This window comes from Acartia tonsa, chromosome 4 (genome assembly GCF_053477335.1).
Source record: "Acartia tonsa isolate MP-2025a chromosome 4, ASM5347733v1, whole genome shotgun sequence".
In the NCBI taxonomy this organism is placed as follows: domain Eukaryota; kingdom Metazoa; phylum Arthropoda; class Copepoda; order Calanoida; family Acartiidae; genus Acartia; species Acartia tonsa.
Genome location: NC_137263.1, coordinates 57,296,772 through 57,323,252, shown reverse-complemented (window position 1 = coordinate 57,323,252; position 26,481 = coordinate 57,296,772). Strand labels below are relative to the sequence as shown.

Below are 26,481 nucleotides of genomic sequence, written 5' to 3'. Positions count from 1 at the left end.
AAATTTTTTTCAGATTATGTTATGAAATATGCAAGTGGTTGAAATCATCATATGCCTAGCATGTGAAATTCTAACACTACAAACTACAAATTTTAGGCAATATGTCAAGAAATACCCTATTTTTGAAGATGATTAAAGTCCCTCAACAGATTATGACGTCATACGATAGAATAGCCAATGAGAGGCCAGTATACACTGTAAATGAACAATGGTAAAATTTATGCTGGCCTCTAATTGGTTATTATCGTATGACGTCATAATCTGTTGAGGGAATTTAATCATCTTCCCTACTTCTTGAAACCTTTTAGGTTGCGAAGCTACTCTATAATAAGAAGTCTCCAGGGAGAAAGGGGACATTGGGCTGTTTATTACACTAGTCGCCAAAGTTTTATAATAAAATTTTTTTCTTCGTTGGCTTAACAACTTAGGGGACTTTTATTGAATTTTCATTGGTTGATTCTTTAAGTTGGGTGTTGAAACGTTTTACAATTTATCGGCCAGTCCCCTTTACATCCCCTGGCCTGGTTCGTCCCTTAGCCTGTCTGTAAGAAATGGTGAGGGAGGTAACTGTGTTTAGTGCACTAGGAAAATGGGGATAGATGTCCCAGCTTTTGGCCTACCTATTCTATTGACGTCTTACGAGAGGGAAAGAGTAAGGAAAGTGGGAAGTAAAACCCCCTAGAAAAGAGATGGGGTATAGGGTATTTCCTGACGTCAATAGAATAGGTAGGCCAAAAGCAGTGACATCTATCCCCATTTTGTTAGGGCACTTTAGACAGCTACAAATCATTGTATCAAAAACTATAGAAGGGGTAATTATGTTCAATATCATGATGAATGTTCTTGAATTTATCGTCTATTGTCTTATCCCTTAAGATGCCTGACTTTCTTGACATTAGGGTCATTCAAGTTGTTTATTTTGAGAGGGGAAATAAGGGGTGTCAAAGTTTTAGGGTGTCAAATACCCCTTCACCCCCACCCCGTTGCACATCTTTGCTTGACATGATGTAATATTTTAGTTGATTTTCTTGCTTGTACTCTGTCTATAGTTCAATTGTATATGAAATTGACCAAGGATAGAATTATCCAGTGCAGCAATGGAGCAGTGCAATAATGATGATCAAGTGGACGCCACACATGATAGGTAGGTACAAAGTACAAGGTGTGTGTGTGGGGGGGGGGGGGGTGTTTGTATTTGTGTATGTGTATAGACGCGACACATGGTAGGTAGGTACTTAATCCTAATGTAAAAGTACAAGTTGTCTGAGTGTGTGTGTGAGTGTATGTGTGTATGTGTATAGACGCGACACATGGTAGGTAGGTACTTAATCCTAATATAAATGTACAAGTTGTCTGAGTGTGTGTGTGAGTGTATGTGTGTATGTGTATAGACGCGACACATGGTAGGTAGGTACTTAATCCTAATATAAAAGTACAAGTTGTCTGTATGTATGTGTGTGTCGACTATGTTAGGTAGGTACTTGATAGTGTTTCTTTATAGTATTTTAGATTTCCATATTTTATCTAGGTACCTAATGCTTTATTATATAAAGAGAACGGGGGGGGGGGGGGGGGCGGAAGTTAACCCTCCAATTTCTATTTAATTTAGTTTTAAAACAACAAGGTAAAATAATTTTTTTTAAGGGGGGGGGGGGTGTATCGGAGGGTTAGAAGTACTCTCTTCCAAAATAGTTACAAATCTTCCCTGAACCTATAAGAAGCTTCACTTCATTGATCTAGCAGTTAGCAATACCCTTCTTAACAGACAAGAGACATACTGATATTTTTATATCATAATGACTTCAGTTAGGACTCCAAGACAAAAAATAGGAAATCCATTGATATTGGTTTTCTGCTTCGTTTTGCTTAGGTACCAGATATATTCTCTATGCAATAATGAAATAATCATTTTTATGATCTTATTGTTGTTTTTATTATAGATCTGACCCTCAGCCCATGGCTGTATCACCAGCTGGCATGCTGGTAACTAAAACAACATCAGCTGATCTCACCCCCTACCTGCACAGCTCCCCACCTCGCCAGTCAGCTGTTTCTTCCACCAGTGACGTCAACATATGTACTGAAACAGCTGTTTCAATCAATGACGTCATTGGTAATAAAACAGCTGTTGTTTATGCGGATGACGTCACAGATAACGAATCAGCTGTTGTTGCCTGTTGTGACGTCACAGACAATGACGTCACAACTGATGATGACACAGTTGTAGGTGGTGGTGGGGCCTATCAAGTCCTTCTCCAAACTAGCCTAACCATCAGCAATCTGGACACAACGTTGTCGCAACAACAGCCAAGAGAAGTTTACAAAATGGCCGCCACAAGTACTTCAGCTCCATCTGTTGGAGAAATGTTAAACCCCAAAGAGTTTGTACATGCCACAGCAGTTGAGGAAGGTCTAGTGGATGAAACGGATGACGTATTTGTGAAGGATGATGATCACAGGTTGGACAGGCAGAGGTTTTGTGGATCACTTATGACTGAACATTACATCAGGAATGTAGGACAAATTATTAGATAATATCAAACAGAGAGGGAGGGAATTGAAATGTAAATTACCAGGGATAAGACTATGGCCGATAAATTGATGTACATCCCCAATGATGATACACAAAATTACTTCTTCTGAGCCAACTAATAAAAAAACGTTATTATAAGTCTGTGGGGACTGGTGTAATAATCAGCCTAATGTCCTCTTCCTCCCAGGTAAATTACACTAGTACCCAAAGTGTTATAATTACTTCAACTTATTCTTTGGCTCAAAACTTTGAGTACTTTTAATTATTGGTAAGCTAATTTAATTGCATATTTCATTTGTCTTACCTACCCAACTACTCAGTGTTAGTGAGGAGAAAGAGAAGCATCCAGTGCCCGTGTCTCCAGCTCTGCTCATGGCAGGGGACTCCTTGCCCGCTCTGGAGGAACCTTCGCCAGATGACCGCCATGTAAGTTGACATATATGACCACTTTTTCATTACCAAAACTTTACAATCAGAGTTCATTTAGGGGGAAAATTTTTTGCTTTCCCTCAAAGTGGCTATCACTGAAATAAATAAATTTTTGAAATAAATTTAAATTAGGAGATGAGGTAGATGTTTTACGCTCCGAGAAGACCTAACTCTGATGGCCCATTACCTGTGGTGCCCAAACCCTGAGAGCCTACCTAGTTTTCAATATATAACCTCACCTAACCTAACCTTACTAAATTAATAAAAAAAATAAGCCAAAAACTAACCCCTGACACAATACAATCTGTCCCGATTTTGTATTACTTTTGCGGAACATGATTGCAGTTACGTCATATTTTTCTTTCCCGAAAAAGGGAAGGGGGAAAGAAAAAAAGGAAAGGAGAGAAGAAAAAAGAGATGGGAGAAAAGGGGGTTTTCCCCATCTCTTTTGAAGAGATTTTCTTCCCCCCTTCCCTTTTTCGGGAAAGAAAAATATGACGTAACTGCAATCATGTTCCGCAAAAGTAATACAAAATCGGGACAGATTGTATTGTGTCCTAACCCCCACCCATGATATTTTAAATTTATTTCAAAATAAAGAGTTTTCTGTGCTCGACCAGGCACTTTGAGGAAAACCACGTTATTCTTTCATTTTTATACCTTCCTGGAACTTAAAGGCAACAGGATAAAAATAATGTATTTTTTATTACTTGGATCTTACACCAGATTAGCATGTACTCAATTAACTGAAACTTGTAACGGGTTTAAATAGCGATCTACCCCATCCTCCTTTCCTTAAGCCCCTTCCATACTTCTGTATGAACAAACTGACCAATAAATGACAGGGGAAATAGCAACCTAAATTGGCGACAATTTTTACTCTGTCATAATACTTCCATTATATTCTATATCGATTATTAGAATCTACTATATTTTATATAAGGTATTATAGTTTAATTTGATAGGTATCAATCATTAGATTAGATTTTTTTATTCTTGGGTACATACAAAATAAGAACAACAATAAATTAATCATATGAATATGATATACATTTACAGTCAAATTTTATTGATATGGTTATTCAATATGAAAATTTTCTTTCCAAATGGCAGTTTTCTTAAAGGTGGGAAGTATGCAGTAATGTATATTCACACATTGTTTTCATACAGGCCATATAATTACCATTTGTTACCAGGCTGGGTTGCAGCAGGCCGCTAAGGAGCACCTGGACAGCCTGCAGCAGGAGTACGAGGTGAAGAAGGCGGCTAACCAGGCACGGCGGCGGCGGCTGATCTTCCTGATGGTGTTTCTGCTCTGCATGGGCGGCGTCGTACAGGGCATTCTCGTCAACGGTCTCATCAACGTTGTCATCGGGACTCTTGAAAAGAGGTTAGAAGCTTTTTATAGTGCCTATAAAAAATGACGTCATATTACAATTGGTCATATAAAATATGTACTGGCCTGCCATTGGTAATTTAGTCTGTGTGTTTGCCTATCATTGGTCATTTGTATTGTATGACATCATTTTTTTGATAGGCACTATAACAGCTTCAAAAGGTTATTTTAGTTTTTTGCTTGATTTGCAAGAGAGGGAGGGGACATTGGACTGTAGATTTGCAAGGGTGGGAGGAGACATTGGACTCACTGGTACCCAAAGTTTACCTAATAACTTTGTTATCTTATTTGTGTGCTCTCAAACTTAAAAAAAAAATTTATTGGATAGTTCCTAACTAGTGGTGTTCAAACTTTACAACCAATAATTCTAATCTACACTTTTTGATTGGGGGTAAATTTTTTAACATTCTGTCTTATCCCTTTTTATTACTGACTTGATTTGTCCTTTTTAAATCAATAAAAATCGATTTTTCTTGGAAAAGGGGGGGGGGGGGTGTATGTTACCCATCCCCAAAATAGCTAAAAACTATAGGTCTAATGGTAGTTATACCTATATAGCAAGATCTTTAGCTACATAAGGACAGACACATGTTACTTTTATACCTATATAAGGATAAATAGATAAAAGTTTAATTCAGAAGGTTGGACTCGAACCCAAAATTCCTTTTTAATTGTAAATGCATGATTTCTTAGGAAGGGAGGGGACATCGGAATGTTTATTACACTTGTCCCCAAAGTTTCATATTAACGTTTTCTTATTTGATGGCTTTTGCCCATTTAAGGAATAGGATTGGTTGGATCATAAAAATTGAGTGACCAAACGTTTTAACCACTAATTCTAATCTACAGAAGGGGTATTTTTGTGTATCATCGTTGGGGATGTACATCAGTTAATCGTCCATTGTCTTATCCCTTTAGATCCCCGATGAATGATTTCTCCACAATTTACATTATCTGTTTAATTTTAGATATGGACTTCAGTCAACTGATAGTGGACTTATAGCCAGCTGTTATGATATAGCTTCATTCATATGTCTCCTACCTGTATCTTATCTTGGAGGTATGTACATTATTTTATTTTAACTATAGAGTAGTTATACTTTATAAGATATTCATATCTCATAGCCAGCTGTTATGATATAGCCTCATTCATATGTCTCCTACCTGTATCTTATCTTAGAGGTATGTACATTTTTATTTTAACTATAGAGTAGTTATACTTTATAAGATATTCATATCTCATAGCTAGCTGTTATGATATAGCCTCATTCATATGTCTCCTACCTGTATCTTATCTTGGAGGTATGTACATTATTATATTTTAACTATAGAGTAGTTATACTCTATAAGATATTCATATCTCATAGCCAGCTGTTATGATATAGCCTCATTCATATGTCTCCTACCTGTATCTTATCTTAGAGGTATGTACATTTTTATTTTAACTATAGAGTAGTTATACTTTATAAGATATTCATATCTCATAGCTAGCTGTTATGATATAGCCTCATTCATATGTCTCCTACCTGTATCTTATCTTAGAGGTATGTACATTTTTATTTTAACTATAGAGTAGTTATACTTTATAAGATATTCATAGTTCATAGCCAGCTGTTATGAAATAGCTTCATTCATATGTCTCCTACCTGTATCTTATCTTGGAGGTATGTACATTATTATATTTTAACTATAGAGTAGTTATACTCTATAAGATATTCATATCTCATAGCTAGCTGTTATGATATAGCCTCATTCATATGTCTCCTACCTGTATCTTATCTTGGAGGTATGTACATTATTATATTTTAACTATAGAGTAGTTATACTATATAAGATATTCATATCTCATAGCTAGCTGTTATGATATAGCCTCATTCATATGTCTCCTACCTGTATCTTATCTTGGAGGTATGTACATTATTATATTTTAACTATAGAGTAGTTATACTATATAAGATATTCATATCTCATAGCTAGCTGTTATGATATAGCCTCATTCATATGTCTTCTACCTGTTTCCTATCTTGGAGGTATGTACATAAGTTTTATTTTAACTATAGAGTAGTTATACTATATAAGATATTCATATCTCATAGCTAGCTGTTATGATATAGCCTCATTCATATGTCTTCTACCTGTATCTTATCTTGGAGGTATGTACATTATTTTTATTTTAACTATAGAGTAGTTATACTCTATAAGATATTCATAGCTCATAGCTAGCTGTTATGATATAGCTTCATTCATATGTCTTCTACCTGTTTCCTATCTTGGAGGTATGTACATTATTATATTTTAACTATAGAGTAGTTATACTCTATTGATTTTAACGTATAGCTTATAACAACTTTTTTTTTGTATGATATAATTATCCTAATCATCTGATTTTTGGAATAATTATTCTTAGGACAAAATGGTACAATATTATAATCGAGGCATCTCTATAATCAAATCCAAAAAATGAAAGTATGTCCTTTTACTGTATCGTTTTTCCTTCCTATTTTACAGCTTCGCTTTTATATTGTTGTCATCATTGTTTAATTTTTAAAAGCGAAGCTTTTCTATAATTAGGGTCGGTCCGTCCGTACGTCCGTCCGTCACAGAGAGATAGCTTTTTTCGTTAATTTAGGCATGTTAGAATTGTCCTATCGATTTCAAACTTTGCATGGTGATTCCTTTAGTAGTTAGGTACGATTTAGAATGCGTAGCAACTCTATAATCATTACATGAATGTCCGTACGTCCATTTTAAACATGTTGATTTTTTTACCTTTTTAATAACAAATTTCTATGTGATCTAATCATCCGATTGATCTGATTTTTGGTATGTTGATTCCTGGGACAATATTATAAGCGAAGCAACTCTATAATCAAGTCCTAAAAATGTAAGTATGTCCATAAACATTATCCTGTATTTCAGTTTTTCAACAAATTTACTTACAATTTTGCTACGACTAATATACATTTATATTCTGATTATTCAGTTCTGACACTATACAAGTGTTGATGTTCGTTTGTCTTACCGTTTCAGAGCTTCGCTTTTATGGATGTTGTCATTTTTTAAAAATTTGATTTAGGTCGAGGCACAGGAAGTAAACCTGTGTGGATTAGTGGAGGCATCTTTCTTATGGGCATAGGTAACCATTAATAATATATGAATAATACAAAGTAGCTTGATGTCTGTCCGTCCCTTAAAATCTCGGTAACAACTGAACCGATCGGATTCTACTCTTCAGGAAATATACCTACTGGTCCTGTGGTGGTTTTAGGCTATTTTCTTGGGGGGTGGGACACCCCCAACCTCTCCAAAAATAAAAAATCCCCCCCCCATTTTTAAAAAATTATTTGAAATTAGTGATTGCAGCTCCAGTAGTATTTTAATTTTTTTTAATTACCAACTTGGGGCAAAGCCCCTAGAGGCTAGGGGCGAACCTGCTAGTAATATTATATAATACGTGGATATATTGTCAAGGAACAATTTGTCGTCAATTTAGGTCGCTAAAATTGTCATCATTTATTGGTCAGTTTGTTTATCCAGTTGGAGGGGAGGGGGTGGATGGAGGTTATCGTTATTTTAGCCAGCTGCGAGCATCACTTTATTAGATTACATGGAAATATGGTGCAACATCCAAGTAATAATATATCGATTTCAAAGCTATCAGGGAGGGAGGGATTAGTGGACTGAAAATTATACTGGTACCCAAAGTTTTACAGACACCGGTTTTCATTCGTTGGGTTAGTAACTTTGGGGACTTTCATTGAATCTTATGTGGTATAATCTAACAGTATCTAAACTCTTCTTCCAATATTTTTATTCTACAAGAGGTTTTTATTTGTATATAAGTATTTGCTGTGTACATTAATTTATCTTCTATTAACTTATCCCTTAAGTTCCCAGATTAATTTAGACAAACTTCCTTTTGATTTGAAACTGTAGAAATGCTTTGCTTGTCCTGCCTAATTGGCTTAGGATTCATCTTACCAAGGTTAAAAAAAACTAAACATCTAAAAACAAAAAGGATTAAAAGTCATACCGTATCGTCAAATGAATCATTATACCCTTTTATTTTAGGTTCCTTGTTGTTTAGCCTGCCCTATTTCTTACAAGAAGGACCCCGTCATATCTCTGAAGGGGGGAGTAGTGGGGTGTCATTCTGCAGACAACCCATAATTTGTACTGATGAACAACAGCAGGTTTGTTTGTCCATCTATATGTCTATATGTCCATCTATATATCTATATGTCCATCTGTCTGTTTATCTAAAGGGTAAAGTAGTGGGTTGTCATTCTGCAGACAACAAATAATTTGTACAGATGAACAACAACAGGTTTGTTTGTACATCTGTATGTCCATCTTTCTATCTATATCATTGTCCATCTATCTATCTATCTAAAGGGTAAAGTAGTGGGATGTCATTCTGCAGACAACAAATCATTTGTACAGATGAACAACAACAGGTTTGTTTGTCCATCTATATGTCCATCTATCTATCTATATCATTGTCCATCTATCTATCTATCTAAAGGGTAAAGTAACGGGGTGTCATTCTGCAGACAACCAATCATTTGCACAGATGAACAACAGCAGGTTTGTTTGTCCATCTATATGTCCATCTATCTATCTATATCATTGTCCATCTATCTATCTGTCTAAAGGGTGAAGTAATGGGGTGTCATTCTGCAGACAACCAATCATTTTTACAGATGAACAACAGCAGGTTTGTTTATCCATCTATATGTCCATCTATCTATCTATCTATATGTCCATCTATCTATCTATCTAAAGGGTAAAGTAGTGGGGTGTCATTCTGCAGACAACCAATAATTTGTACAGATGAACAACAACAGGTTTGTTTATCCATCTGTATGTCCATCTATCTATCTATATCATTGTCCATCTATTTATCTATCTAAAGGGTAAAGTAACGGGGTGTCATTCTGCAGTCAACCAATAATTTTTACAGATGAACAACAACAGGTTTGTTTGTCCATCTATATGTCCATCTATCTATCTATATCATTGTCCATCTGTCTGTCTGTCTAAAGGGTAAAGTAGTGGGTTGTCATTCTGCAGACAACCAATCATTTGTACAGATGAACTACAACAGGTTTGTTTGTCCATCTATATAATATGTCCATCTATCTATCTATATCATTGTCCATCTATCTATCTATCTAAAGGGTAAAGTAGTGGGGTGTCATTCTGCAGACAACCAATAATTTTTACAGATGAACAACAACAGTTTTTTTTTGTCCATCTATCTATCTATATGTATGTCTATCTAACCATCTATATTTCTTTCTATCTATCCTATGGTAATGTAAATTAAAATTATTTCAAATTGTATTAATTTATATTCTTTTTCAAAAATCACTTATTTCAATTATGTAAAGGATAAACTTAAATAAAAATATGTAAAAATACATTTCATTCTTTATTATTGATGAGTGATCATATATTTTGGAATTAAAAACTATCTATCAATCTACCAATCTATCTATCTATCTATCAATCTATCTATCAATTTATCTATCATTCCACCAATCTCACTATCAACAACCTATCTATCCATCCATCCATCCATCTATCTATCTATCTATTTTAGTACGGGTCCGGAAACCACTTGAAGTACGTGTTTATGGCCGCGAACCTGATGCATGGGGCCGGAGCCTCGCCCCTCTACACCCTGGGCGTCACGTACATCGACGAGAATGTCGGCGCAAAGGCAGGATTACAGTTTCATTGTGATATTTAATCTTAACTTCAGAAGCATCGCGTCAAGTAACTAGGGGCCCTCTATTATATTCAAAGAAAGCGACAGAAAATTAGCCTAAAACTAACCATGGGCCTATGGTAAGATTCCCTTATAGATAACTCAAATCCAATGGAACTTATCCCCTCAAAAATGTTTTTTTTAAGAAGGATTAAGAGGATGCTGTGAGTATTGGTGCAAAAGATATGACGTAACAAAAAAATTAGCCAATGAGAGGCCGTTATTGACCAATGGTAAAATTTATAGTGGCCTCTCATTGGCTAATTTTTTTTGTTACGTCATATTTTTTGCACCAATACTCACAGCATCATTAAGAGCTCAGCTGCAAGTAAATGTTAGTACTCTAATTGGATCTAGTCACGGTAAATGTTCCTGGTAACGATTATCAAAAAAAATCTATAAATTTTAAAGGCTGTTAGCTTCCAAAAGGATGAACGTACATATCATGCCCGCACATCGTGTTAAGCGGCATAAGAAGGCCTACAAATAATCTGAAATAGCCAAGATCCAATATTGCACAGGCAAAGCTTAACTGAAGAAAAAACGCGTAAAATATATTTTTGGAGATAATCGTTACCAGGAACATTTTACCGTTAGCTGCACTTGGCCCGGATCTTGGACAAAGTAGCTTCGGACAAAGTAGCTTCGGACAAAGTAGCTTCGGACAAAGTAGCTTTAGGACAAAGTAGCTTCCGGACAAAGTAGCTTCAGGACAAAGTAGCTTCCGGACAAAGTAGCTTCCTAAGAAAAGTAGCCTCCACTGTTAATAAAGGTTATGGCCGCAGCGCTCGGCCCCCTGGCCTGCCTAGCCGCGGGCGCTCGGCTCCCTAGCCTATAACCTAACCTAACCTAACCAAAAAATTGTAAAAACATTATTAAAACTTATAAAAACAGTATTAAAAATTGTAAAAATCTATCAACCACTTGTAAAATCCACGAAATTCTAAACCACTTATGTATTATCAGTTGATGATATTTTTCTTAAATAAATGTTCTGAGGCTAACATAGGTTAGGTTAGGTTAGGTTATAGGCTAGGGAGCCGAGCGCCCGCGGCTAGGCAGGCCAGGGGGCCGAGCGCTGCGGCCATAACCTTTATTAATATTAGAAGCTACTTTTCTTAAGTAAATGTCCTGAAGCTACTTTGTCCGGAAGCTACTTTGTCCGGAAGCTACTTTGTCCGAAGCTACTTTGTCCGAAGCTACTTTGTCCAAGATCCCCAGATAATTTTATCCTTTTTTCCTATTACATAATAACTATGAAACGCCTATTGTGACCGCCAGGACTCCGCCTTCTACCTGGGAATGTTCTACACCATGGCGATTCTTGGCCCCGCCCTCGGCTACTCAATGGGCGGTCATTTTCTCAACCTCCATGTCGATTTTCTTAGGTAAGAACAATGATAGTTATTTGTATCATTAAGTTAATTTTTCATCTTATTATCTGCAGAAAACTGTCTATAAAACAATGCAATACATGATTTATTAGTATGACTTAGAAACGGTTCTAATGCAGCGGATATTAAGATTTTATATTGTAGATCTAATTATCTAATCAGTTAAATGGACAATTAGAACGTAGTGTAGAAACAATCTGACCAAATTATTGGTTAATAAGAGTACACAATAGGTCGAAAGGGCAAATATTTTTCATAACATCCTTTTTATTAATCAGCTATTAACAAATGCATTCTTGGGATAAAGCTTTGATTAGGAAATAGATCTATTAGTACTCTAAGTTTAAAAAAGTTTGAACAGTATAAGGCCAAATAACAAACAAAATAAAACTGCTCCTAAAAGTTTAATTTATAGGTATTTGATTTTATAATATTTTTGTATTATTATGTAAGAAAAAGGCTGAAGGTATCATTTTTAAATATTTGAAACATAAATGTCCCATTTACTTTTTTCAGTAATATATGATCCTACTGTAACAACACTCGATATAAAAAATCATACAGTACAAAATGTACAGTACAAAATCTGAGTATAAATTTGCTTGTCATCTAAAAATTATATCATTTTAGTTTCGACGTGGACTCGAGCCCGCGAGGCCAGGATTGGACCGGCGCCTGGTGGCTGGGCTTCGTTTTCTGCGGTTTTGCATCCCTTCTCCTTGCTTTCTTCATTTTCTTTCTACCTCCCTCTCTTCCTGGCATTGAGGAGCCTACAGACGATCAGGTATACACATAGATAGATAGATAGATAGATAAAGACAGACAACCAAGTTTTTCAGACACACAGAAAACTGTCCCGAATTTGTATTAATTTTGAGGAACAAGACTCCAGTTACGTCATATTTCTCTTCCGAAAAAGGGAAGGGGGAAAGAAAAAAGGGAAGGGGGGAAGAAAAAAGAGATGGGAGAAAAGGGGGTTTTCCCCATCTTTTTTGAAGAGATTTTCTTCCCCCCTTCCCTTTTTCGGGAAAGAAAAATATGACGTCACTGGAGTCTTGTTCCTCAAAATTAATACAAATTCGGGACAGTTTTCTGTGTGTCAGTTTTTCAAATGACATACAAATTGTATAGGTATTTCAATATGCAGAAAAAATTACAAAAATACTTACTTTTTTTGAATTTTGAATTTTCCCTCAAAATAGGTTACATTGAACTGTTAATAACACCAGTATCTAAAAGTTTATATTCACGTTTCTTATTCGTGGCCTTAAAAACGTTGGGCACTTTTAAAAAATTTTTAGTGGTTGGTTCATTATTTGGCGGTGTCCATACGTACCAACAAATAATTTAAATGTATACAAGGGTTAATTTTGTTCATTATCATTAGGGATGTACACCAGTTTATCCTCTATTGTATTATCTCTTAAAATTCCTGGAAAATTAAAATTTCCTTGTTCATCAGGTGTGCCGATCTCGTCTACCATCGCGCGGCTCCAGTTTCCGGCGCGCCAGCTACAAGGCGCGGCCGCTCAACCAACGCGGCGGCGGCGGCGGCAAGTACAGCGAGAGCGACAGCGAATCCTCGGAGGAGGAGGACATTGACCTGACCGGGGCCGGCGGCGGCCCGCTGCCAGTTGGCGAGGAGCTGGTGAACGCACTCACCCTGATCTTTACTAATCCGACCTTTGTGTTCTTGAGCCTGGCGGGCTCGGCAGAAGGATTTTTAATGCAGGTAATGTTCTTAAATGTAGCTAAAGTAGTAGGGAATAGGAAAGCAGAGGCTAATGGCTGATTATTACACTAGTCCCCAAATTTTTTTTCTTTTTCGCTTTTGGGAATTTTATTGAATTTTGATTAGTAGGTTAAGTTAACATTCCATAGCCATATGTCTATGAGTATGTGTTGTATCGTTGTATCCCTCTTCCGATTATCCTAAAACCATAAGAACCAAAAATTAACCAACTTGCCTGAAAATTGTAGTATCAATAATAACCAGATCTTAGTGGACATACAAACAGGCAGACATTATATTACTTTAGTGACAGTTTCAAGCACCTCAAAGATTTTTTTAACATTTTATTATTTTAATCATTGTATTATTATTATTTGGATGTTGCACCAGATTTTCATGTACAATTCTTGCAGCTGGCTCAAATAACGATACTTCAAATGAACCCCCTTTTGCCCCTCCCCTCCTACTGGATGAACGAACTGACCAACAAATGAGATCCATATTAGGAAGCTAACTTGACGACAAGTTTTCCCCTGTCAATCTATCCAAATATATCTTATATCCAAAATTAAGCATGTTTTAAATTGTAATTTTGTTATTGAGTTGCAACGCTTCCTAAATATTACCTATTTTATTATAGGAATGTTTGAAATCATGCAAAGTTTGAAATCGATAGGACAATTTTAACTTGTCTAAATTTGTTGCAGGGCCTAGCTACCTTCCTGCCCAAGTTGATGCAGAACCAGTTTAGTTTGTCAGAATCTGAGGCGGCGCTGAACGTCGGGGTGGTGAGCGTGGTGGCGGGGGCAGGAGGCACACTCCTCGGCGGCGCCATCTGCAAGAAATTCCGTCTTAAAGTAAGTATGAATTGTTCGGCGGCTTAACCCTTAACAGTCTTGAACCTTTCCGGACCTTCGGAAGGAACGCAACCCCTCAACCTCACCCTCTTTTTCCGAGCTCCTATTAGAGCTAAAGGGCTAAAGAGTGTTGTGAATGTTTGATAAAGAATTTCCGAATATGAGTCAATCCAAGTCACAATTTGCTTCCAAAACTCTTTTATGTAACAACCTTTGTTTTTAGGTCTTTTTTTATCTAAAAATTTAAAATGCTGTAATTTTCTCACATACTTTTGAAGATTAATCAAAGTTTAATTTTTTCAGAACTTGGTTATTTTTATGTAAATTTTATGTTAGAATTTTCAAATATTTTGAGCATCTATAGAAATGGAGTTTCTAGAATGTGTTAGTCATATCTTGTAATAAACTGGAATACATATATATCTAATTAACAGCTCTTTTATCGCAAGTGAATATCCCCCACACTAATATATTAAAAGATTGAATTAGCCTTGGTTGTAAAGTTTAAAAGCTACTAGTTTTTAAATTTACTAATCAATTTAATAAAAGTACCCAAAGTTTTTGAGACAACGAATAAGATAACGTGCATATAAAACTTTGGGTACCAGTAAAATTTACGGTCCAATGTCTCCTGTCTCCCTGTGCATAAATAGTGAAATTTGAGATTTTTCTAATATTAAAATTTTCACGTATTAGCAATCAAACTTTTCTTATTAGGCATAATAAAGAAATAAGGGGGGGGGGGCGTATCTTTTTTTTCTTATTGTATGTAATAAATGAGCTTTATTATCGAATACATTTTTTTGCAATTAAAATGCATATACTTATACCTTTTAACAAATTTAATTTTAGGGTATAGTCCATTTCGTGGCAACGCCTCTTAAGGGGCGTTTCGTCGTATTTTCACAGTAGCTTTTTGTAAGTTATTTTAGGTTAGGTTAGGTTCAGTTGGGGTTAGATGATTGCCCCGCAGGGTTAGAGCCCCCCACAGGGCTAGAAATAGGGGCAAAGCTACTGTAAAAATACGACGTAACGCCCCTTAAGAGGCGTTGCCACGAAATGGACTATACCTCAATTTTATTATTCTTTCCTGTTATTTGTATGTTCCAAATAACCCTCTAAAACAATGGTCTTTAAAAGGACTGTCTATCTGTCAGTCCCGGATTTTGAAATTAATTTCTGTTCATCCTATGCAGAAAACTTTTGTCTATCTGACAAATGACATTCTGTAGATTAGAATTAGGGGTTGACACGTTTGGATACCTAACTTAATAAACCAACCAACCAACCAATTTTTAAAAAACAATATAAAAGAGAACCTGATTAATTTATTTTTGAGGCCAATTATAATTTACAGTCCAATGTCCCCTTCCTCCCTGAAGAAAATTTCATTTAAATTGTATAATCTGGACGCCCAAGCTTTTTATTTCTGGCAATCATTCGTGTTTTATATTTGAATCTTATTATATAGTATTTGTTACAGTTAATAAGAAATGTTTTTAATTAATCTTTCTAAAGAACAGTCTTTTCATTTATCATCATTTCAAATGAAGAATTACATATTATTATTTCATACTATATTCCATTTTTTTACGTCTTTCCATTATAGGCTTATTCCTCGGGGATCTAAAGGGATAAGACAATGGCCGATAAATTGAAGTACATCCCTAATGATGACACACAAAATTACCCCTTCTGTATATTAAAAATAATGGTTAAAACCTTTTAACACTCAACTTAACAAATCAACCTATGAAAATTCAGTAAAAGATCCCAAAGTTGTTGAACCAACGAGTAAGAAAGACGTATCATAAAACTTTGGGGACTAGTGTAACAAACAGCCCATTGTACCCTCTCTCTCTCTCTCTGCTAATTCATGGTCCTATTTCGTAACTGTAACTTGATATTGGGACCTAAACTTTAATAACATACTTTCTTATTCGCTGGCTTAAAAACTATTATTAAACTTTAGTTGGTTGGTAAAAACTAGCAGTGTCCAAACTTTGTAACCAATAATTTCTATCTACAAAAGGGGTAATTTTGTTCATCTGCATTGGGGATATACATCAATTTATCATTCATTGTCTTATCCCTTAATATCCCTAGTGATAACAATTACCTCCCTTCCTTTTTCAATGACCTTATTCGTCTGCTACCAAATTGTTTTCTGCTACTTGGCTGTTTTAATACACAGTACACCATTGGTTAATTATTAATGACCCAATTGTGAGTCAGCACAAGGACAGTGCGATGGGGGAGATACAGTTATTTAACCCCTTCTCCCTCTAGTGTTCTACTCTAATGGGATAACTTACCCCTTTTTTGGTTTTTAGGTTCCCGGTTTGCTCAAATTAGTCAGCGTCACCCAGTTCGTGGCAATCCTGACCGCCATCGGGCTGCTGGCCAACTGTCCGGTGGACCGAAACCTGCGTGGCAGCCCGATTGACCGCGGGGCGGGCCTTCGGATGACCGGCGGCCAGCAGCACGATATTGTGGAGGCGAACCAGTGTGCGCGGCGAGACTGCGGCTGTGAGCTGGCTAGTGACTATAATCCTGTCTGTGTTGAAGGTACAATTATTTTGTATCCGGTCAGTGGATTAGAACCGGTTATCAGCCATACTGAAAAATCATGTCTTTCATCGTATTATATCTAGTATTCTACGAATATAAAAATGTACAATCTGTTCAAAATACAATGCGAGAAATAACTATTCAAGTATGGCTTCGAAACCGATTAATATCCGCTGGATTAGATCCGGTTCTTAGTCATACTGAAAAATCATGTATAGCATGGAATTACGACAATTTTCCATGGATACTAAAATAAAAAAACACTAAAATTAACACCAGTTTTGTTAGTCCGGGACTTTAGCTTCTCGGGTCTAATAAAATTGGTTTTAATCATACAATTTTTCGATTTAATATCCACGGAAAGCTGGCTAAAATACAATGCGATAAATAAATAGAAAAAAATACATTTTTAGTTATAATATTTTTGCATTGTTTTTCAATGTCAATTTGAAAAAAATGTTTTCAAATTTCAACTTGTAAACAGTGGGCAGAAGCTGGTGTATCTACCCCCTGGCAAAACAAATGGGGAGTGAAACACTCCCCAAGGTGGCCACCTCCATACACCCTTCGCCAAGTGTGGTGTTTGGGTAAAGTCACATCCCACTAACACTTGGGATGGGTTCTTTCGCACATAAATTTACCAATTGAGTAACGCTTTTTTGACTTTTCATTGGGTGGGTTGTCTGTGTTAACCCCCCCCCCCCAATAAAGCTGGATTTAGGGGGGTGTAAAAATCCTCTGCAAGCCACTGCTTGTTAACCAATGAAAACTAATCTTGTTATTTATATTTTCAGGTGAGCAGTATTACAATCCCTGTTGGGCCGGCTGCACGGCTGAGAATCGAACCAGCGGCCACTACATCAACTGCTCCTGCGCCTTCTCCCGTCCCACGCCGATGCAAATCAGCGCGCCGCTACTCAATCAGAACGGCGGCAGCGGCGAGAACGACTTAGAGTACGGCGGTGGTGAAAGCGGGTATGCCGCCACGTCCGATAATGACGGGTCAACTTCTGCTCAACCGCCGCCGCTGGCGGCTGCCACGGGAGCCGATATTGGCAGCGGAGAGGAAATTGGACCCGTGGGCGAGCCGGGGCTCTGCAAGGAATGGAATACTAACGGCAGATGAAAAAAATATTTATTAAAACTATTTAATATTAATTATATGAACGATAACTTAATGATCATCCTCTATGTTGATAAACAAAATAATCACTTTCTGTAGATCCTAATTATTGTATAATATTCATGTAATCTAATAAATAGAGATACTCGCAGCGGGATAAAATAACGATACCCCATATTAACCGCTTTACCCCATCCACTTCCCTTCTACTGGATGATCGAATTGACCAATAAAGGAAGTCCATGTTAGCAACCTAAATTGACGACAAATCTTTTTCCTGTCATGATATCCACGTATATTTTCTATTCATTATTATTCCTCTGGTGCTACCACAGGTGTCGTGTCTAATGCTGCCCGTCTTCATCACGTCCTTCTTCTTCACCATGCTGATCACCTTTATGGCGAACATGCCGGCGCTGACCGCCACACTGCGCTGCGTCCATCCCTCCGTCCGCTCCCTGGCCCTTGGCGTTCAGTGGCTACTCATCAGAGGTCTAGGTAAGTGGGTCTGTCTGTCTATCTATCTTTCTATCCGTCTGTTTGTTTCTCTGTCTGTTTGTCTGTCTGTCTGTCCGTCTATCTATTCATCCATTCACATGTCTATCTAATTATCTATCTATCTATCCAGGTACGATTCCAGGACCAGTGGCCTTCGGGCACATCCTGAACTGTAATTGTTCTCAATGGATCTATCTATCTATCTATCTATCTATCTATCTATCTATCTATCTATCTATCTATCTATCTATCTATCTATCTATCTATCTATCTATCTATCTATCTATCTATCTATCTATCTATCTATCTATCTATCTATCTATCTATCTATCTATCTATCTATCTATCTATCTATCTATCTATCTATCTATCTATCTATCTATCTATCTATCTATCTATCTATCTATCTATCTGTAATCTGTATACCTGATCGTCTGTAGGCTCCTCAATGCCAGGAAGAGAGGGAGGTAGAAAGAAAATGAAGAAAGCAAGGAGAAGGGATGCAAAACCGCAGAAAACGAAGCCCAGCCACCAGGCGCCGGTCCAATCCTGGCCTCGCGGGCTCGAGTCCACGTCGAAACTAAAATGATATTATTTTTAGGGTCCAATTTTGTACAATACACATTATTTTTTTATGATATGAGTTTTCGCTCTTGTTCAATCGAGCTTTTTTAAATTTTAAGGCATGATTATTTATTCATAGATTAGATTAGATTTATTATTCTTGGGTGTACATACATAGAAAAAAAAACAACAAAATAATAAATGAATTAAATGAATATTATATACATTTATATATACAGTCAAATTTTATTGATATGGTTAATTTATAAAAAAAATTTTCTTCCCAAATGGCAGTTTCCTAAAAACTAGGAAGTATGCAGTAATGTGTATTCACACATTGTTTTCATACAGGCCATATAGATAAGACAAAAAAAATAGAAAAAAGATAATAAGCAATAAATAAAATCATATTGGAGAGGAAAGAATGATAATAGGAAGGATTGATTAGGGCATACAAGTCTCACACCATTATTGCAATAATAGAAATTTTAAAAAAACATTTCAACAAATAGATTTTGATTGATTTATCAGATTTCAAACAATATTGAAAAGAAATATAATTTTATCTACATTCTTGATATTGAAAGTTAAGCTTGATAACAAAGATTCTTTTAGATTTTTTATAAATTTTTTTCTTGATTGATTGTGGGTTAATAAATCATTATTACAATGGTTATTCCATAATTCTTGAAAATGATACTTAGGAAATCTTTCAATAGATTTAAACTTCGGTTTTTTAACATCAAACATATTAGAGTTTCTAAGATTTCTGGTATGTAATTGATTACGGCGAAGCCATGTACCTTGAAAGGAACTTGGTAGCTTACTGTTTATAAAATCATACATAAATAATAATTTCAAATAATTAGCTGATTCATGTAAAGGAAGGACATTCATTTTTTTAAATAAAGGCATTGTGTGTGAGATGTGTTTCTTACTAAAAACAATTCTTATTGCCTTTTTTTGCAATTTAATTAATGGTTCCATAGTAGATTTAGGACCACAACTCCAGGCAGGTAAACAGTAAAGTAAATGTCTATTTATAAGTGAGTGAAAAAGCATTTTTTTGCTATCTAAATTCAGTATATGTTTAGCTCTATTTATAAGAAATAAGGAACTAGAAATCTTTTTACGCAAATGTTCTACATGATATTTAAAATTTAAAGAAGGATCTATAAATACACCTAGGAATTTAATTGCAGGAATATTGCTACTTGAATTGACATAATTTAAGATTTTTATTTTCTCAGGATCAAACTCATTTTCATTGTTAAAGTTTAGCTTAATATTAAGAGCATTCCAATCAATAGTATTTTCATTTTTATTAAATATCATGATTTTAGTTTTATCAGGATTTAAGCTCATTTGATTACTCCTAAACCAATCGGATATCTTTTTAAGTTCATTGTTTAATTTCAGTTTAATCTCTGTAAAGTTTTTACCAGAAATTAAAAAATTACTGTCATCAGCAAATAATAGGGTAAATAAATCAGTACAGTTTTTAAGATCATTTATGTAGATTAAAAATAGAATTGGTCCTAAAATAGAGCCCTGTGGGACACCTCTATCTATGTTCAGCTTTGTTGAGTCAGTATTGTTTACATGTACAAATTGCTGTCTATTACTTAAATAATTTTTAAACCATTTCATACTTTATTTATACAAAGAAAATATTTAAAAATTAAATATAAATTGCTTATATTGGTGTATTTTAGTTTTGTATTTTAAGCTTTCATATACTTAGAGTACAAATATATCTATTCCCCCATAAAAGCTTTATAAAATCATCTGTTTATAGCTGACTTATTATAAAAATAAACTCTTTTTAACCAATAATTTGGTTGGATTGCTACTAAGTTCTTATTGGTCTATTACTATACGATATTACATCTTATATGATAAATCATGTCTAAAAGACAATTTTCCGAAGGTAATAATAAAAAATTATAGAAAAAATTATTTAAATGACTATTATTGTTTACCCTCCTTACCTAAGAAAATCGACATGGAGGTTGAGAAAATGACCGCCCATTGAGTAGCCGAGGGCGGGGCCAAGAATCGCCATGGTGTAGAACATTCCCAGGTAGAAGGCGGAGTCCTGGCGGTCACAATAGGCGTTTCATAGTTATTATGTAATAGGGAAAAAGGATAAAATTATCTGGGACAAGTGCAGCATTTCCTGTGCATCATTGGATCTTGGCTATTTCAGATTATTTGTAGACCTTCTTGTGCCGCTTAACACGGTGTGCGGGCATGATATGCACGTTCATCCTTTTGGAAGCTAACAGCCTTTAAAATTAATAGATTTTTTTTGATAATCGTTACCAGGAACATTTACCGTGAACTGCACTAGATCCCAATCAGGGTACTAATAATAATTTGCAATTGCAGCTGAGCTGTTAAACTGTTTTTAACCTATTTTTGAATCATATATCAAAAATATACTATGACACCAGTAGAATCAGACTGCAGAGCCCAAATTTGAATTAAGTCCCCAATAAACTTTTTTGGAGGGATTTAAAAATTAATTGTATATGTTGCTGTGATCATTTTGACGGGAGCAAAAGCAACTTTTAGTTTGGGGTTAAATTATTTCTTACAGAACAATTTTATATGATTCAGTTTATATCAATAATATAATAAAAAAACTCTACTCTGTTCGATGGAAATAATTTTTTTCTCTAAAACAATCAATTTCAGTAAAAAAAAAAATGCTAAAGTTAAACCAATAAGATTTCTTGTTTCATTTCAATTATTTATAATTTCCGAAAGAGTGTTTTCACAAAGTGACTTATTTACAATGTAGTTAAATAATTTTTATTTAATTAAAATGAAAAGAATGAAAACTATACACATAAAAAATACATACTTTTTAAAAATATTTTAAAAAAATAAGTTTGAATAATCTTATTTTATATCATATTTGTATATGGCATTCATGCGGATGTTGGACCCAAACTGTAATCAATGGATCTATCTATACCTCTCTATCAATCTATTTACCCCTCTATCTATTCAACGATCTATCTATCTATTCAGGTACGATTCCCGTGCCGGTGGCCTTCGGCCGGATGTTGGACTCGAATTGTAACCACTGGATCTATCTATATATACCTCTCTATCTATCTATCTATCTAGGTACAATTCCCGGGCCGGTGGCCTTCGGCCGGATGTTGGACTCTAACTGTAATCAATGGAAGGTTGGATGTTCCGGGGTTCAGAATTGTCTCAACTATGACAACGACAGAGTCAGGTATATGTGTGTGTGTGTGTGTGGATGTTCCGGGGTTACGAATTGTCTCAACTATGACAACGATAGAGTCAGGTACATGAGTGTGTGTGTGTGTTCCGGGGTTCAGAATTGTCTCAACTATGACAACGAGTCAGGTACATAAAAAGATTGTTATGGGTTCTTTTCCAGGGATGTCTAAGGGGGGGGGGGTAAAGTTATGATTAACCCCTCCCCCCCATAAAAAAAGCTTGAACGTCCCTGTTGCTTTCACACATAATGCTTATTGAGCACTGTTACCCCCGTTATTTTGTAAATAAATGAAAATAAGGAAGGGGGGTGGGGGCCCGGGGGTTAGTTTATTTGGCCAACTTTGGGGCCAATTTCTGCGGTTAATCAACTGTGTGGGGCTATCTTGTTCCCAATATAACCTAACCTTACCTAACCTAAAGTAATAAAAACCAAACCAAAAACTACCCTCCCCCCACCATATTTTTAATTCATATGAAAAATGAAAGAGTTGGGGTTTTAGTGCTCAATAGTCACTTTGTTGGAATACGCCTTTTTTTTGTTTGTATGCATTTTCAAGTAAAAATGAAGGGTTAATTAATTTAAGATTATCAAAATATTCAAACTTAATACGTCCTAAAAAATTGTGGAAAATGCGTAAAATACACCTAACATTGAACAATTTCGTCTCCAATCCCCACGCAATAATTTAAGAAATCTTGGAGGTCGCCCCCCCTCCCCCCCCCAAAAAAAGATAAAAGTTTTTAAAAAAATATTGTTTTTGTCATATAATTCTACAGTTGACAGCCCTATTTAACTTTATTACAAAGCATGGTTGCCATACCTAATAATTATTATTATTTCAGTCATATAATTCTATAGTTGACAGCCCTATTTAACTTTATTACAAAGCATGGTTGCCATACCTAATATTTATTATTATTTCAGTCATATAATTCTATAGTTGACATCCTTGTTTAACTTTATTACAAAGCATGGTTGCCATACCTAATAATTTATTATTTCAGTCATATAATTCTACAGTTGACAGCCCTATTTAACTTTATTACAAAGCATGGTTGTCATAGCTAATATTTATTATTATTTCAGTCATATAATTCTACAGTTGACATCCTTGTTTAACTTTATTACAAAGCATGGTTGCCATACCTAATAATTATTATTATTTCAGTCACATAATTCTATAGTTGACAGCCCTGTTTAACTTTATTACAAAGCATGGTTGTCATACCTAATATTTATTATTATTTCAGTCATATAATTCTACAGTTGACAGCTCTGTGCAAAGGTTTAACAATTTTTGCATTTCTGATTGCCATGAGGTAAGATAATCATTTTAATATGCTTTTTAGTAGCGAAGCTACACCATAATCAACCCTGTATGTCAGTTCATAACGCTATGGGGGAGGGATGAGATTTTCTCCGCTGCTATTCAAGTTAAATTGCTGATTTTTTTGGTGAAGATTCCCTCTAGAAATGATCATCTAGTATTTAATTTACTTGGTCCGTTGGTCTAGCAGTTTTTATATGTTTAAAGGATATATAAACATTAAATTAGATTAGATTTAGGTTTTTTTAAATTTTTTGTTAAAGTTGTTATTCTTTGTTAAGTCAAATGTTTTTAAAAAGTGAAAATGACAATATCCAAATATAGTTTAGATCATTTAAATAATTTAGACAAACCCAAAACTGTCCAGTTTTGAGCTAGACGATTCCAGTGACGTCATATACGTTTCGGGAAAGAAAAAGGGAAGGGGGGAAGAAAATCTCTTCAAAAGAGATGGGAGAAAAGGGAAGAGATTTTCTTCCCCCCCTCCCTTTTTATATGACGTCACAGGAATCGTCTTTCTCAAAACTGGACAGTTTGGGGTTTGTCGATAATTTATACCTTTTAAATCTTCTAATTAGGAAAAGGCATCTATCTCAAAAATCTTACGGTTTGGAAATTGGGCTGTTAATTACACTAGTCCCCAAAGTTTTATAATAACGTTCTTATTCGTTGGCTTAACAACAATTTTGATTAGTTGGTTCTTAAAGAGAATAAAGATGAATTGATGTGCACCCCTAAATAAGATAAAAATTACCACTTCTGTAGATTAAAATTGTTGGTGGGAGTTGTTGAAGTTTCAGCATCCAATCAAGATTTAATAAAAGGCTTCAAAGTTTTTTGGCCAACGAATACGAGAAAGTGTTGAAAACTTGGGGTACCTATTTAGTCCAAACCTCTACCTCTTGCCTAGATGGTGAAATATTTTCTAAAAGTGGCTCCGTGTTCGAAGGGGAAAGATAGACAGAAAAATAGCCTAAAGCTTTACCAAGACTTCAATCTTAGTTTAAACCCATACCAGGACCGATGTAAAGCTTCCCCGATATGGAGAACTTAATAGGATAATTAGTTATCGATATATTAAGCTACAGACAAAAAACTTACTTCTTTATATAATAGGATGATATTTTGATGACTAAATTTTATTTTATATATTTAGCATGTACACTCATGGGTCACCTGGTAGCCGGCAGGATGGAGCTGCAGTCAGCCAGAACAGCCAGCAGCAGCTGGATTCCAACATCATCCTGCCAACCACAGAACTAAAAACTCCAGAGAAAAGCACAGAATTGAAATGATATAAAAGAATGGATGGCAGTTACTATAAACTAGTCCTTTAACAAGTATTATTAAATCATATATTATATAATTATATATGATATTATATATGGTAAACCTTGTATGAAAAGCCCCGCAGGGCTCAGATAAACCCCTTTACATAAGTATACAATCTGAATTTACTGCACTTATGAATATCTAATGTATAAAAATCACCAAATAGATCTTGAATAAGGAAAAAAGTATAAATTGAAAAAATTGTCGAATTGAAAAAATGGGGAATGGGGGTTTTTGTAGAGATTCCGTAAGTCAGGGTATAGAGTGCTTGATAATTTTATTATGAGGTTTCTACATAAATCATCCCTTCCTTGTTTATATCCAAAAAAATTCTTTTTAATAAATGAAAAATAGTTGATAATTATATTTTAAATTAAAATCTAAAACATAATATGTAATGTACATAAAAATCAATTTTCTATCAAAATATGCTCATTATTATAAAAATTAAACTATTTTTAAAAGCCTAAAAAACGGTTATACACTAATTAAAAAATAGATTATATAGTTTTTCTCTAAAAAGCAATAGTTAAAAATAATTTTTTACAAGAAAAATCCGGTTGATTAAAAGATTAAGTTTTAAATCAAAAGAAAAAAAACTAATAGATTTTTTATGATTTCTTTCTTAGATAAGTAATTAGTAAGTTATCTTTTTTTTTATTAATTAAAGAACTTAATAAAAACAAGAGGGACCAAAATACATTTTCAATTATATGTTTTCTGATTAAAAATATCATATTATAAAATGATATTTTAAAAACACAGTTCAATTTTTATGATCTGAATTCATTTATTTTGTATCTCAATTTGAAAGCCAAATTTTACACTTCTCCCTGAAAAACGAGTTTGAACTCTTTGAAAATACCCAAGTAATTCATTTAAAAAAAAAGATATTTGAAATCCCAAAACTTCTAGTAACACATTTGGGATCTTCACAAAGTTCAAAATTATGTTTCATAGAGATGTGTTTTTAAAGTCATTAATGAGGGAAATGAAACCTTAGAGTTTATGATTAATTTTCCTTAAAAGGGAAATTAATCTTCATTTTATGAATATGATTGCAAAAAATCACTAAAATGGTCAAATTTAAGGTTTCCCGTCCTTATCTTAGAATTATAATTATTTGAAAAAATTATTATTATGATATTTTTTAGTTTCAAAAAAATCTCCACTACGCAACTGAAATGCCAAAAAGAAACCCCCAAAATAAAATGATAGATTTGATATTTTATAGATATTAATGAAAAAAAGATTATATTTTCTTGATATTTTAGAGAGAGACTTGTGGTAATGTATTGGTTGTAGAATTGTACCTACTTGCTTTGTGTATGCATTCATTATAGAGTAGCTCCGCTACAAATTAATTTTTTTTTGTTGAAAAATTGGCAGATATACAGGACTTTTTGTTGTCTTGCATCTGCTGCGCTTCTTGTGAAAATTGTCATTATTGATATTGAAAAAAAAATTCACAGGCCAAAATTATTAAATTTTCTTCCAGTTTAAATTTAGAGCTTAAATTTTAGATTAATTTTATTTTAGATCTCAAATAAGAAATTCTCAAACATTAAAGACAAATTTTTATTGCTTTTGTCCCAAGTTTAAGATATTTAAGCATAATTAAATTAAATTTTAAAAATCTACAATGCAATGTTAAAAAAAATGGATTTTTAATGTTTTATTATAGTTTCAA

At 34.6% G+C, this 26,481-nt stretch overlaps 1 protein-coding gene across 1 annotated transcript; it reads left to right on the top strand.

Moving 5' to 3' along the window:
• Oatp26F (Organic anion transporting polypeptide 26F) lies at nucleotides 1–26,481 on the top strand. The gene is made up of 20 exons (XM_080159185.1): nucleotides 1–96; nucleotides 1,020–1,144; nucleotides 1,941–2,510; nucleotides 2,854–2,959; nucleotides 4,159–4,352; nucleotides 5,327–5,418; nucleotides 7,435–7,494; nucleotides 8,430–8,523; nucleotides 8,788–8,815; nucleotides 9,964–10,083; nucleotides 11,413–11,519; nucleotides 12,156–12,309; nucleotides 12,988–13,257; nucleotides 13,965–14,114; nucleotides 16,448–16,682; nucleotides 17,480–17,788; nucleotides 18,145–18,306; nucleotides 22,009–22,123; nucleotides 23,383–23,451; nucleotides 24,616–26,481. Exons 2-20 carry the CDS (start codon nucleotides 1,098–1,100, stop codon nucleotides 24,752–24,754), a joined length of 3,021 nt encoding a protein of 1,006 aa, XP_080015311.1. The 5' UTR covers nucleotides 1–96; nucleotides 1,020–1,097; the 3' UTR covers nucleotides 24,755–26,481.